Here is a 15,091-nt window from a genome sequence, read left to right as displayed (position 1 = left end):
TCCATGGATTACCTGTCCGGCGACATCATTTCAATATTGAACTGTTGGCTCCTACCAGCTGAGATAAGAAACTCAGTGAGTGCATGGAGGATCAATGAAAGGATGCCCAAAGACTGGGGTAAAGGGATGGGAAGGAAAGGAGGGAAGGGAAGGGAATATCTCATGATATTTCATGATAAGGGTGCCTGGCCCTCAACACACAAGAAGCACGATCCAATGTTGTGACTTAAATTACAATTTTCTCTTTCTTCCCTGATTAAGATTGTGGAAAAACCTGAACACATACTGCTGCCTCGGTGGATCCTGCAACTTTGTCACCAACAGCAACAATAACTGCCGAGAATCAGTAGGTTTTCCCCTCATTCACTTATTGCCCACAGCTCGCTTTCTGATTCCACACCTTGTGAATATATGAAAGATTTGTATTTCTAGTGCTTGTCACAATCTCAGAACATGCCAAACTGCTTGAAAACCAATGACGTACTTTTGAAGTCGAGGTAATGTTGTAAATGAAGCAGCCAATTTTCACACAGCAAGATCCCACAGCTTGCAATGTAATCTATCAGATCATCTGTTTTTAATGTTGCTGATTGCAGATAGTTAAAAAAAATTCATGGGATATGGGCATCACTGACGAGGCCACCATTTGTTGCCCATCCCGAACTGCCCTTAGCTTGCTTGGCCATTTCAGAAAGTCAACAAAAGTCAACTAATTGTTATGGGTCTGGAGTCACATCTAGGGCAGAGCTGGTAAGAATGTCAGATTTCCTTACCTGAAGGACATTATTGAACCATTTGGATTTTTACAACAATAAGCGGAAGCTTCAAGGTCCCCATTACTGAGATTCGCTTTCAATTCCAGCTGTCTGTTCTTTTTAATTGAATTTAAATGCCACCAGCTTCCATAGTGGGAATACGGACCCATGTTCCCAGTGCAGTACCTGGGTCTCTGGATTACTAGTCCGGTGACATTGTCATTATGCCGCCCCCTCCTCTGAGGGCCAGAATGTGGAGGGGATTCCCCTAATCTGCTTCAAATAGCACCGTAGAATATTTTCCTATTTCATCTCTTCTAATACAATAGTTGACAGTTTGACAAATCATTTAGCAAACTTCCTTAATTTCACACTTCCTGCCTCTGTGTATAAAGCTCAGGATCCCATAATGTTTTACAAAGGCTTCATCAACTTGCCCTCAACGATTTGAGCACGTGACTGTCAGTTTCCATGGAGATATAAGCCCAGATGTGTGTTCCCAGTTGGACAGAGTGACAATTGTTACAAATTTGACAAAGTGATGGGTATCCAGATAACCTGAGAAAACAGTCAGTGAAAATTCTTTTTTTTCCAGGTCTACAAAGTCTTCACGATCCTCTACAATAGCGGGCTCAATATGTACGCGCTGTATATGAATTGTGCTGGGGGAGTAAGAGGAAGTAATCTGCAGTTCCGTACAGAACTCAAGAACCTCTTCCGGTTTTACCAGTTTGAAGTGCCAGAGGTATAAACTGTCTATTTCTATTTTATATACCAACCCTCTTTCCATCATATAGAATCCCGATGAGCCCAACCACATCCCATTCACTCCCAGTGGACCAGACCCCATTTCATTCACTCTCCGCACAATTCTGATGTGCCCAAGCCTTATTTCCAATTCTACAAAATCCTAATGGTTCACTCTTCTTCCATATAGATAGTTCCTGATCACACTGTAAAATATTTCCCAATTATCTGGAGTGCCCAGTGCATTTTTAAAATGATCTCACCTATCTTTCTGTGATGCACTGGTTATCTTTGGCATGTGTGTGCATCACATGGTGTATCTGTGTGTTCCTAATACTTTCCTTTTCTCGATTATCAGAAACCAGCTACATTAAGTAGTAATGTTCCCCCATGTTTCAATGATACTGCTCAGCGGACCTGGCTAAATCGCGCAGATGTGAGAAAGGCCCTGCACATCCCAGACTTTGTCCAGACCTGGGAACTCTGTAGGTAAGAGGACATTCTGGCAGTATCAGCAAGACACACCGTCGACTGGCGGCACATCCAGTAGGGTAGCACTCCCTCATTACCACTGAAGTGTCACAATCATTGAGTCTTGCAGCACAGAAAGAGGCCCTTTGGCCCATCCTGTGTGCGATGGCCATCAAGCACCTCTCTATTCTAATCCCATTTTCCGGGGGGGGGGATAAACTGGGCATCTTGTCTAGTTCGGCTAACCTCAATAGTGGGTGAATGTTCCTGCTTGTGGATCAAATGGCCAATTTGCAACCCCTACAAATGGGGTCAGTGGGAATGAAAGTCAGGGAGGTATAAATTGGGCTGCTGACCAATTACCTCCTGTGGGTAAGAGTTAAAATTCACCCCATAACCCTGAAGATTGCTGATGTCCCCCAAAGACAAGAGGTTTAGAAAATGGCCGCCGACGAGAAAAGACATGAAATGTTAGAGGATGGTTGTCAGCTGGAAATTCCACATCATGTGGATAAGTGAAAGGGAATTATTTAAAGAGGAAAACTTAAGGTGAGGGAGTGTGCGTTAAATCAAAAGACATTGAAGGTGTGGATGAAAAGACCCCCAAGAGTTCAAATACATAGTTTGCTGAAAGTTCATATATAGATAGATAAAGCAATCAAAATAAGGGCAACAGAATTTGGATTTTATAAATAATTGTGAAGACTTAATGATCAATTTATACAAATCACTGGATGGGCATTATATAGTTTCAGGCCTCCTATTATAAAAAGGATAGAGAATCTACGGGGGTAGATTCTGCCAGAAATTAGTTAATTTGCAGAAAATGTTAAGAAAAGGTTTAAAATGTACAAATTTGGCCAACTACCCACTAATACAAGAATAACACACACATACACAATGACCCCTGCAAGCATGCTAAAGAGAACTAACACTCTGTAGAGTATCAGATCTAAAACCTCTGTCAAGTTTAAAAAGTAAAGGGAGAAAGAAACGCTCATTGATTGTCTGGGTGTTATTTGTAGCTGAAGGGTCACTTTTCACAGGAGCTGCTGGTATTTGGGTTTTTGATTGAAAAAGTTTTGATTTATTGATTCTCTTTTCTCTTGGGAACAGTGGTGTTGATTCGGGATCTGCTTCTAAGACCCCTCAGTTTGCAGCAATGAGGTCTTCTGGTGGGTTTTCAAATCACAGAAACCTCAGCTTTGATGAGAGTGGTTCCAGAGGAGACGGGGAGATAAGGTTGTTGCCCCTGTAGCTGTCTCTCTCTGTTAGTTCAAATCCAGTATATTTTGCACCCAAGAACCACACCACATGACCTCTCTAGTTTCAGCCACTCTCTCAATAAATCAGCTTGTGCCCTTCACAAATACAACACAGTAGCTGCTGTAGCCATTGTCCTTTGCTCAGCAAACGTGTTCCTAGCAAAAAGCCCAGCATGTATGTATGACCAGTCAATAACATTATAAAGTAATAGCTGTCCACCTGATGACACTATAAATTAATATTCTATGTAACACGTCTTCTTAACAAGCCTTGGTGATCTCGCTGGTTAAAATACATTAAACTTATTTGTAAGTGGAAGGCCTTTGACCTGGTAGAGTGGGACTACATGTGGGAGGTGCTGGGGCGGTTTGGGTTCGGGCAGGGTTTTGTGGATTGGGTCCGGTTGTTGTACTGGGCACCAGCAACGAGTGTACAGACAAACTGGGTGAGTTCGGAGTATTTTAGGTTGCATCGTGGGATCAGGCAGGGATGCCCACTCTCCCCGCTGCTTTTTGTCTTGGCGATTGAACCATCAGCAATGGTGCTTAGAGCATCAAGGAGTTGGCAGGGGATAGTGCGGGAGGGTGGAGCATAGGATTTCGCTGTACATGGATGATTTATTGCTTTATAAATCGAACCCACTGGAAGGTATTGGGAGATCATGGGCGTATTGGAGGAATTTGGCTGGTTCTCTGGGTATAAATTAAACATGGGGAAGAGTGAGATGTTCCCGGTCCAGGAGAGGAGGCTGGGTGAGCTGCCGTTCAAGGTAATGGGAGCAAGTTTCAAGTATCTGGTGGCACAGGGATGGGAGAAGCTACAAAAATTGAATTTGGCACGCCTGGTGGAGCAAATGGAGGGGGATTTTAAGAGATGGGACGTGCTCTCACTGTCATTGGTGGGGCGGGTGGAGTTTGTGAAGTTGACGGTTTGTCACAAGATTTTTTATTTCTGTTCCAGAACCACCCAATTTTTATTCCAAAAGCTTTTTTTAGGAAGGTTAATGCACTGATCTCGGGGTTTGTGTGGGCGAGTAAAGCCCCACAGGTGAAGATGGTGCTGCTAGAGCGGGGACGAGGGGGGTGTGGCCAACCCTGCCAAATTTGATGAACTATTGCTGGGCAGCACATATAGCCATGGTAAGAAAGTGGGTCAGTATAGGAGCGGATGGAGGCAGCCACTTATAAGTGTTATGGGTCAGAGTTTAGAGAACCCCAAAGTTTAGCATGGAGTTCAACTGACCCACAACTTTTAATAGATTATGGTGTGGGGAGCACACGGCGCACTCTACAGGTGTGATACAGCAGAAATGGACAAATGTTTTTTAAGACAAAACAATGTTTATTCTATCAACTCAAGTTAACCTTTTTAAAACAACCATTGAATATCTTAACACCCATTAATTCAAAGATAACCCCCAAGACGAAGTAATCGTTTCAACTGTCCTTTTAACAGCCAAAAGACTTAACCAACCTTCAAACAAGAGCATATTAGGTTACATTCAATATATATATATGTATATATATATATATAAATAGTGAGAAAGGATTCAAACGTGCTGTTGCTTTTGGTTACTTCAGCCCCTTTGTTTTCTTCATGCAGCTCACTGGAAACACGCAGACACACCCAAGCTGCCCTCTCAAATTGAAACTCAAAAAGCAGAAGTATAGCTCAGCTCCCCCTACACTCTGACATCACTTCAGTAACATGAGCAGTTCCATTTCTTAAAGGCACATTTCTTAAACACCCATTTCTTAAAGGTACTCTCACATGACATAAGCACCTGAGCTTAGAGGCACTGTTGACAGCGCCTCTGCCATTCTCGCCAGCCAGGTACTCCACAAGTCCAGTGGTGGTGGCGGCCCTGAGGGTGTGGGGACAGTGGCGACAGCACCGATCTGCGGGAATCATAGATTTGCTCCGGGTGGGCTAGACGATGGGTTCCGGGGGTGGCGGCAGGAGGGATTGAGCGGTTTGGGGACCTATTCACTGGGGACAGCTTTTCGAGCTTGGAGGGGCTGGTAGAGGATTATGAGTTGCCCAGCAGGAATGGGTTCCAGTACTTGAAGGTGAGGGACTGTGTGTGGATGCAGGTTCCGTTCTCTCCCGACAAGGTGGTGTCGAAAACAGCAGTGGGTGAGGGCAGAGTGTCAGAGATCTACAAAGAACTAATGGACTGGGAGGGGCGCCCCGATAGGAGAAGTCAAGGGCAAGTGGGAGGAAGAGCTGGGGAGGGAGTTGGAAGCTGGGCTGCGGGGGAGGCTTTGAGGAGAGTGAATGCATCCTCTTGGTGTGCACGGCTTAATCTTATTCAATTCAAGGTAGTCCACAGGGCACAGATGACAGTGGCCAGGATGAGTAAGTTTTCTGAGGGGTTGGAGGATATGTGTGGGCGGTGTGCGGGTGGGCCCGGGAACCATGTCCACATGTGAGGCTCTCCGAAGCTAGAGGGAATGTGTGTGGCGGGGGGGGGGGGGGGGGTTGCTGACGTTATGTCTGAGGTGTTGGGGGTGAAGGTAGTCCCGAGTCTTGAAGTGGCAATCTTTGGAGTGTCAGAAGACCCGAGAGTCCAGGGAGCGAGAGAGGTTGATGTGCTGGCCTTTGGTTTCCTGGTAGCCCACAAGACGGAACTTGCGCTAGAATGGAGGGACCGGGGGGTGGGGGGTTAAAAAAGGAGGTAAGGGAGGTGGAGGGTAGCTGCATGGAGACTGGACGGTTTAGTGTTAGATATTTATTTGCTATGTGAATTCCTGTTTGCTCTATTTTTGGTTGTGGTTGTGTTTGATATATGAAATGAAATGAAAATGAAATGAAAATCGTTTATTGTCACAAGTAGGCTTCAAATGAAATTACTGAGTAAAGCCCCTAGTCGCCACATTCCGGCGCCTGATCGGGGAGGCTGGTATGAGAATTGAACCGTGCTGCTGGCCTGCCTTGGTCTGCTTTCAAAGCCAGCGATTTAGCCCAGTGCTAAACAGCCCCTATATACACACAAATGCCAGGGGAAAAACATTTTAAACTTGTTTTGTAAGAGAGAAAATAAAGTTAAGTATCAACAACTGGAATGCTCCAATTACCTGAATTTACAAGTGGGTGTGTTCAATACGAGCATTAACAAGAGGCCATTCAGCCCCTCAAGTCTGTCTGCCGTTCAATAAGATCAAGAATGATTTCAATTCCATTTAGCTGCCTTGGTTCTTTGACACTTAATCCGCTTGACTAACGAAAATCAAATCTATTGAGGACTCCTTTACAACTTTAAACACCTCGATTAGACCATGCCACCATTAGATTACTCAGTGTCCTTCTAAACTCATGAACAGAATCTTGGATTAATTTAGAGTTATTTATTGTATTTATTCTAACCTGAGCTAAACATTCTCCTCCCCTGCAGTTCAGTGGTTAGTGCCAACTACCAACAAATCTATGACAACATGCAAGACTTCTATCTGCAACTGCTCAGCAAGGGTCTCCGTGCATTGGTCTACAACGGAGACACTGACATGGTCTGTAACTTCCTTGGTGAAAACTGGTTTGTGCAGTCGCTGAATCAGAAGGTATGTATTTGATACTCAGACTCAAGCTTAGATGTACTGAATTGATTTATAAAACTCCGTGACTGTAAACTTTTCAGGTTTAAATACTGTTATCATCACATTCTGTGCTCAGTTAGGCAGCTGATCCAGCTCTGGGTGTGGGGCAGTGGAGATGTTTGTAGTTATGGAAGGGAGTTAATAAGTGGGAGTTTCGCTGTGACTAATCACTGACCCCTGTGGAAAGTTTGTAGATGGGGGTGGGGTAAGACCTGGATCAACAATGAAGAGTCTGCTGAGGTTTCAGTTTTTATTCATTTACAGGATGTGGGTGTCATGCTAGGCCAGCATTTATTGCTCATCCCTAATTGCCTTTGTGAAGGTGGTGGTGAGCTGCCTGCTTGAACTGTTGTAGTACACGTGGTGTAGATACACCCACAGTGCTGTTGCGGGGGGTTCAGGATTTTGACCCAGGGAGAGTGAAAGAACGGCGATAGATTTTCAAGTCAGGATGGTGAGGGAGGGAATCGTAGGAGAACTTGCAGGCGGTGGTGTTCCGATGTATCTGCTGCCCTTGTCCTTCTAGGTGGTAGTGGTCGTGGGATTGGAAGATGCTGTTGAAGGACCAAGGTACATTATTGCAGTGGATCTTGTAGATGGTACACACTGCTACTATTGTGTGCCTATGGTGGAGGGAGTGGAGGGGTTTTAGTGTCCTGGACGGTGTCAACATGCTCACCAAAAGGCTGGTAGCCTTGGGAATGGTGTTAGACCTGTACAAGTGAATCTAAACAAGGATCAGCAACGTCAGGAGGAATGGTGCGGAGAGTGGGGTAAACAGTCTTGCTAATTAAAGAGTTAAGCAGTTCGCACCTTGCAGATGGGACTGTGCTGTGATCCCAGATGCTGACATGAGCTCAGCACTCCCAGTGTCCCATCTACATGAAAGGTCTATGTCAACAGAATCACCCTGACACTGGGCAGGATTTTCAGCTATTCCCACTGGCAGATCATACAGTCCCACCAATGGTGATCCCCCACTGCAGATTCCCTGGTGGAGGGCAACCCCAACAATGTGAAATCCCGTTGACAGCGGTGGGACATGGTGATCCTGCCACCAGCGGGCCACCTCCACCACAGCAAAACATGCCAAGGGGTGGGCAGAAAATACTGCCCACAATCTCTGAACTGTCCCTCTCACTAATTTCAGAATCTGCCCAGCAGTGTGTCTGTGAGCAAGGTCTTTTACAGGTCATGATATAATCTCCAACTTGTGTGGAGGCCTTTGAGCTTCAGTAAGAGGTGTGTCATTCCCAATGAATTATTAACTCACTGGTTGTTTCACTACCAGAAAACCATGGACTACCAACCATGGATTTACAGAAATCAGATCGCAGGATTCCACGAACGGTATGGGAACCTCACCTTCCTGACTGTCAAGGTAACTCGCCTTACTTTACATTGCTTTTCCTTTCGATCTAATCTAGAATCATGTGCGTAAGAGTGGAATCTGCACCTAGAAATAAAAGTGTAACTTGAGACCAGACACATTCTGATTCCACATCACTGAATGAAGCAGAGTGATTGATACAGTTAATCTGAGATAGAAAGAAAAACTTGCATTTATATACACACCTTTCTTGACTTTAGTCTGTCCCAAAATACTAAAATCAATTATTTATTTTTGAAGTTCAGTTATTGTTGTAATAGCAGCAAGGTTGTGCCCAGCAAGTTTCCACAACCAGAAGTATGATCAAGACCAGGTAACCTGTCCTGGTGAACTTGCTTCAGGTAGAAATATTGTCCCAAACACAAAGCAGAATGAACCCGTAGGAGACCCCATTCACCTCCCCTCTGATGTTGACCCTCGTGATACTCAATTTATGCACCCACAAACCTGTTTTGCCGTTCAATGAGATCATGGTTGATCTGTGGCCCCCGCCTCCACATACCCGACGTGTCTCACATCTCCTCTTACTTTTTTGTGAACAGGAATCTATCAATTTCAATTTTAAAACTGAAAAGGACACCCAGTGGGGCATATTCCCCCAAATGTTTTGTTAACATAAGATTATTACAATGACACAGCTCTTCCAGGGGCTTCTTCCTGCCTGGTTGAGGCTCCATAAAATAAAAACTTGCAAAAGATTTTTTTTCTATTGCACTTATGGCAATCTATATCCAACAACCTGCTCAGAAAGCTCTGCTCATATTTTGAAAGCAGGTTCAAATTGCACCACAGCAGCTGAGACAACCTTTGAAAAATTCCAGAATCCAGATCCAGTTTTGTCCCTTTGCCAAAAACTATTAGTTCTTCTTTGAGCTATAATCTACCAGTGTACAAATTTTGTTGAAATTCTTCCATCAGTTTTTATTATTTGCCTAACTTGAAATCCATTCGCCACAATTTTCCCATTCACTTAATCTATCAATATCTCTTTATGATGTTATGCTTAATTCTACATTGCTTACAATGCTGCCTATCTTTGACAGCAAATTTGGATATGTGACTGTCTATCACATTATCTAAGCCATGAATAAATACAGTGAACAGTTGAGGCTCCAATACAGAACTTAGCCGGACACAACTAGTCACATTGTGTCACTTTGAGTAACTGTAGCTAAATAAAGGTCTTTGGCCATTCACACATATTTCACAAATGCTGCCAGACCTTCTATTTCTAGCATTACCTGTTTTTATTTCAGATTTCCAACATCTGCTGTATATTGCTTGTGTGTGCCTGTGCATTATTTAAACTCCGTCTTCTTCTGTTCAGCTGATTTCCTAATCAGGACAATAATTTACCTGCAACTTTAGCTAACAGTCTATTATTAGGAATGCTATCAAGTGCCTCCTGAAAGTCCATATAAATAACATCCACAGACATTCCCCTGTCTACTACTTTAATAGCATCTTCAAAAAATGCAATTAGATTTGTCCTGCATGACTTTACAAATCCATGCTGACACTCTCTGATCATCTGAAAATTTTGAATGTTCAGTTACTCTATCCTTAATTACAGATTCGAGCAATTTGCCAACCATTAATGTTAGGTTGGCAAGCTTAGAAACCCCTGGTTTCCCCTAATCTTTGTAAAATAGTAGAGTGACATTCACTATTTTCCAATCTAGAGGAATGGTTTCCAAATCGAGTGAACTTTGGAAGATTGTAACTCGGGAATCTACAAGATTCACACCTACTTAGCTTAAACCCTGTGGTGAAAACCTTCTGTCACTGTGGATTTGTCACTCATCAGTGCTAATATGTCCTTCATTACTGTTCTATTGTTTATTTAATTTTATTGGGTCAATGTTTTGGTGCTACCCATGTACAAATTTTGAAACAACGATTCAATATTAAGTTTCCTTGGAATGTATATCTTGCTGACGTTTTCCTCCACTACAAATCCTGACACAAAGTGATATATCAGCAAGTCCAATGTCACTATGATCAGTTTCTAAGATGACCATAGCTCCTGGCAGGAGAAATGTGGGCAACATTCCAGCAGTGCTTCCAGCTGTCTTTATCCATATCCTCACAGGAAGCAAGTGCATTGTACCTGTTGGATAGGATTCGTTTCTGGGCTTCCTCATTCTCTTTCTCACCTGGTTTTGTTCATTCTACACCATCAGTCACATGGGCCCCATTCTGAATCTATACTTCTCTGCCAGGTGTGACTGTACTCTGGAGCATAATGTCCAAATACTGTGCCCCCGTCCCTTATATGTCAGAGTGCTCACGCTCCAACTCAATGACTCCCGAATGGATTTTCATCAAGTCTCGTGATCATTAAAAATGGAGTCTGAGGTCCGATTCCAGAATTCCCAATTTTCACTAATGCCTTTTTAACAGGGTGGGCTAGTTTGGATCATGAGCCCACAACCTGCACTCCTGACCTAGCTGGCAGCAGTCAAGGAATGTTTTCTCTGTGGCCGAGGAGTTTCAGTACTCCAATGGATTCCTGGTCAATTTTGGCTTGGCTGAGAGCCCAGAAGTCCATCTATCCTCTCCCATCTCGCCATCCACTCACTCGTCCATACATTTATCCACTTTTCCATTCACCCACCCATACATTTGAGACTTTATAAACCTTCCTAAAATGAGGTCTCCACCAGTTTTCTCCTGGATGGCTGCGTCAAAGCTTTGTTGTTCTAACTGCAATTGGAGGTCCTAGCTGAGAGGATGCAAAGACAGAAGCATGCAATGATCCCTGCAATCAACATTAGCTCTGTTTGGAAGATCGGGCCCATTATCTTGTACTAACCTTGAAAACCAGGGGAGCATTTTAAACACTTGTAAACTCAAGTTTAAAGGGACCAATACAAGTCTCAGAAACAAAAAAACAGCAGTTCCTCCCTCCTCTGCACCAAATTGCTAACATTTCCAATCAGTGCTACCACACATGCCATCTCTCACTGACCGCTGTTATACCCTCCCAAGAAACTCAGCCCCATCATACTCACCCCTCTTTCGTCTTGCACTGACTCTGTAACACTCCACCCTCCAGTCTATTTTAATTCTCTCTGAAGCTTTGCTGACAAGGCGGACATTTATTGTCCACCCCGAGCTGCCTGAGATGTCGGTGGTAGACGCTTGCCTTGATATACAGGCATCCCCATTTCCTGTAGTTTGATACTCCCAAAACCTAGAGGGTCAGCATCATCCCGTCACTGGTTATTGTTCTTTGTTCCTGTCCCATACTCCAATCCTCACCTGGAATACTCAGTAAAAAGGACAGTATCGATTAGGAGGTAGCAACTCATGTCTCCCATCAAGGAGAAATGGCTCAACTCTTTGGAAATTGCAAATCTACCCAGAACAGTAACATTTGTGATCGGATGTGCGTGTTTGAATATTGGTTAGCTGGTTGGCACAGCAACATTGTTGTCAATAAAATTCACTGTTGCCAAGTTCCATCTGTGATGTCACAATATTCAGGCAAAGTGTCATGGAGCTGCTTTATGACATCACTGATGAAATGCCTAGCAACGAACTTCCCTGAACACTGGTTATTATGGACTGTTTCTAGTTCAGGAAGGGAAGTGGAATTGGTGTATGGATTAGAATTATCAGGGTGGTGATGATCCTAACTCTTCATTCTCTCTCTTCCTCAGGGAGCTGGACACTTGGTACCAGAGTGGGCACCAGCACGAGCCTTGAATATGATTCGGTCCTTCCTCGCCAATGCTGCGTACTGATAGGAACACAGTCTTGCCGTTGCAGCTCGTTGCTTTGCTATCTTGTTGCCTTATTCTCATCTAATTGTTAATTTTCTATCCATCTTTCACATATAATTGGGATTTTAATAATAATAATCTTTATTATTGTCACAAGTAAGTTTACATTAACACTGCAATGAAGTTACTGTGAAAAGCCCCTAGTCACCACAGTCCAGCACCTGTTCAGGTACATAGAATCATAGAATTTACAGTGCAGAAGGTACTGTACACATAGAATTTACAGTACACTGAGGGAGAATTGAAAATGTCCAATTCACCGAACAAGCACATATCTCAGGACTTGTGGGAGAAAACCAGAGCACCCGGAGGAAACCCACGCAGACATGAGGAGAACATGCAGACTCTGCACAGACAGTGACCCAAGCCGGGAATCGAACCTGGGGCGTTGTGAAGCAACAGTGATAACCACTGTGCTACCCGTTTATTGTCAAAGCAAACCGCACCAAGCTGAGCCAAGTGAAACAAAACACCTTGCCTCGTAAGAGAGATTCGATCAGGATACCAACTTGAGTGAGAGAAGGGTTGCTGTCAATAATCAGAGAACAAGAGGAGAAAAGAGCTCAAACTGCCGGGAGTGCTCAATAAGGGCACCCTGCATTTTCTTATTCCTATTAAAGTCAGTGTTCCTGGGACTGTCTGAAACCCATGTTTCAAGAGCCAGTCCCACACCCTGGATATTCTCTGTCAGGGCCACTCACCATCACTGGCTAATCAGGGTATGGAGCAGCAACCAGAAACAAAATATTGGACCCAGCACAATGACCATTATAAAAAGATAAATCTCCCCCAGAGGGCGATTCAGAACATCTCACATCACGCTTTCATGTTAGGTTGTATCATTGCCCTGGGAATCAGACCCTTCCTCATATGCAGTGAAAACCCTTCGATAGGGAGGGTCCCCTCAGCACGGTCTGGAACAGGGCCGTGTGTACGCAGGAATTCCACTTCAGACCAGTCTGGAGCCCTGTGTACACTGGAAGCCACCTCGGCCTAGTCTGAGACCCTATGTCTACATGGAGTCCCCATTGACCCACCTGGGGCAGTGTGTACACGGGGAGTTCCTAGGCCCAGCCTGGGGTCCTGTGCTCACAGGAAGTTCCCCTCAGCTCAGTTCACCAAGTCTGTTGCTGTTGCTATGTTGAGGTAAAAATCCCGTTTTGGAATGTGGCTTTTTGTAATTTCGAGCTTGCTAATCATTGGAATGTCCAAGTCAATCAGTTCCCTGTGGGAAGTTTTTAATTAGCTTTCAAAGATAATTGTTAAATGTGATTGTTAAGAAAAAGTGAGTGCTGAATAAACTCAACTTTACTTCCTCCAGAAAATAACTTTTTTAAAGGCTTTGTTCAAGGCTTTTTACATAGATACACAAAATATCAGAAGACCATAACATCAACCTGAACAAACAAATCACAAATCCCCAACCTCCCCCGTACCAATACACCACCACATCCCCTCCCCCCGCTGACTCCTCAATCCTCCGCGAAGTAAACAATAACGGCTTCCACCTCCGGGTGAACCCCACTACCGACCCCCGCAAAGCAAAATTGACTTTCTCCAATTGCATGAATGTTGCCAAGGTCGCTCCCCACACCCCCGCCTTTAGCTGCTCCAAGTCCCTCCAACACAACACAACAAAATCCGTCTCCGGGCTATCAGTGAGGCAAAGGCCAATACATCGGCCTCTTTCCCCATCTGGATTCCCCGATCTTCTGACACACCAAATAACGCCACCTCCAGACTCGGGGCCACCCCCACACCCAGCACCTTGGACATAACATCTGAGAACCCCCTGCCAGAACCCCTTCGGTCTTGGACACACCCAGAATATGTGGATGTGATTTGCGGGTCCTCCCACACCTGTCTTCCACCCCCACAAAAAACCTGCTCATCGTCGCCACCATCATGTGGGCCCTATACATCACTTGAAACTGGATGAGGCTTAACATCGCACATGACGAGGGCACGTTCACCTCGCACACATTCACCCTCTGGAAGGCCTCTACCCATGTCCCAGCCCGCACCTTTTTAAGCCAGCCCCGCCCTCCTGCACCTCTCCAAGCCCGCCCCTATCGATGTCTGCTGCGATCTCTCCCTTCCGAACTGCACCACACCCATGTCAGCAACCCTCCCCACTACCACCAACCAAAAAACCAACTCCAAAGCACCCCCCCCCCCCCCCCCCACCAGACCTTCTCCCTGGCAACCCCCAACTTCACTCCTGTTAACTCACCCACCCAGCTAGCATGGTGGCACTCGCCTCATCCTTCCAGTCCACCCCTTCCCAGAATCCTCGCAACCACCAACAAAAATAAAAAGGCACAACATCCCCGTTCCCCTGCTGACACCCACCCCAATGTGCCCAATTTACTTCTCCAAAGTTAAATGTCCTCACACTTCTCCCAGTCCATGGTCCCTTGTTCATCACCCCTCTGGTGAGTTCAAATAAAATTCCTGCTTTTGATGCGTTACACACAAGCAGGCAGGGTGCAAAATCTCAAACTTCACCCCCTTCAAGAGGGCGCCTTTATCCGCTTGTACATGGCCATCCATTTAGCCAGGTCTGCACCCAGGTCCTGGTAAATCCACAGCTCACTCCCCTGCCAGCTGCATTTCTTGGTCTGCCTTGCACACCTCAGGATCTTCTCTTTATCCAGGAACCATTGCAGCCTCACCACCATCGCCTTCGGCGGTTCCCCCACCTGCGGCCTCCTCCTCAGCGCCTGATCACCTCAAAGGGGTGGTCAAAGGCCCCGTCCGCCATCAACTTCTCTAGCATGCTTGCCACATACTTGGTGGCCTCAGCTCCCTCGATGCTTTCAAGCATCCTGACAATCCCCGAATTCCGCCTCCTGGTGTGTTTCTTGAGGCCCTCCAATTTCTTGCTCAGGCTCTTCTGGCTGCTCAATACCATCCCCTCTCCAGCGAGCTCAGCCAATCCTCTTGCTCCCCCACCGACCCTTCCACAATCTGGATCGCCAGGCCCTGAGCCTCCTGCCTCTGCTCGCTCTATCGCCGCCCTAAGCGGCTTCACCACTTTGGCCAAATCCTCCAAGGCCCCTTTCCTCTGCTGTTGGAATT

The 15,091-nt window shown here is 45.3% G+C and overlaps 1 protein-coding gene across 1 annotated transcript in view; it reads left to right on the top strand.

The window, feature by feature from the left end:
- Positions 1-13,338, top strand: part of LOC140407481 (lysosomal protective protein-like) — a 37,750-nt gene extending 24,412 nt beyond the window's left edge. Inside the window, exons 6-11 of the mRNA XM_072494933.1 lie at positions 262-346; positions 1,351-1,500; positions 1,861-1,991; positions 6,634-6,796; positions 8,124-8,213; positions 11,888-13,338. Coding sequence (XP_072351034.1) covers positions 262-346; positions 1,351-1,500; positions 1,861-1,991; positions 6,634-6,796; positions 8,124-8,213; positions 11,888-11,971 — 703 coding nt within the window. The 3' untranslated portion in view covers positions 11,972-13,338. The remainder of the gene's footprint in view (positions 1-261; positions 347-1,350; positions 1,501-1,860; positions 1,992-6,633; positions 6,797-8,123; positions 8,214-11,887) is intronic.
- The last annotated feature ends 1,753 nt before the right edge of the window (positions 13,339-15,091 follow it).

Source organism: Scyliorhinus torazame, unplaced genomic scaffold (genome assembly GCF_047496885.1).
Source record: "Scyliorhinus torazame isolate Kashiwa2021f unplaced genomic scaffold, sScyTor2.1 scaffold_1559, whole genome shotgun sequence".
NCBI lineage: Eukaryota > Metazoa > Chordata > Chondrichthyes > Carcharhiniformes > Scyliorhinidae > Scyliorhinus > Scyliorhinus torazame.
This window is presented reverse-complemented; position numbering and strand designations above follow the sequence as displayed.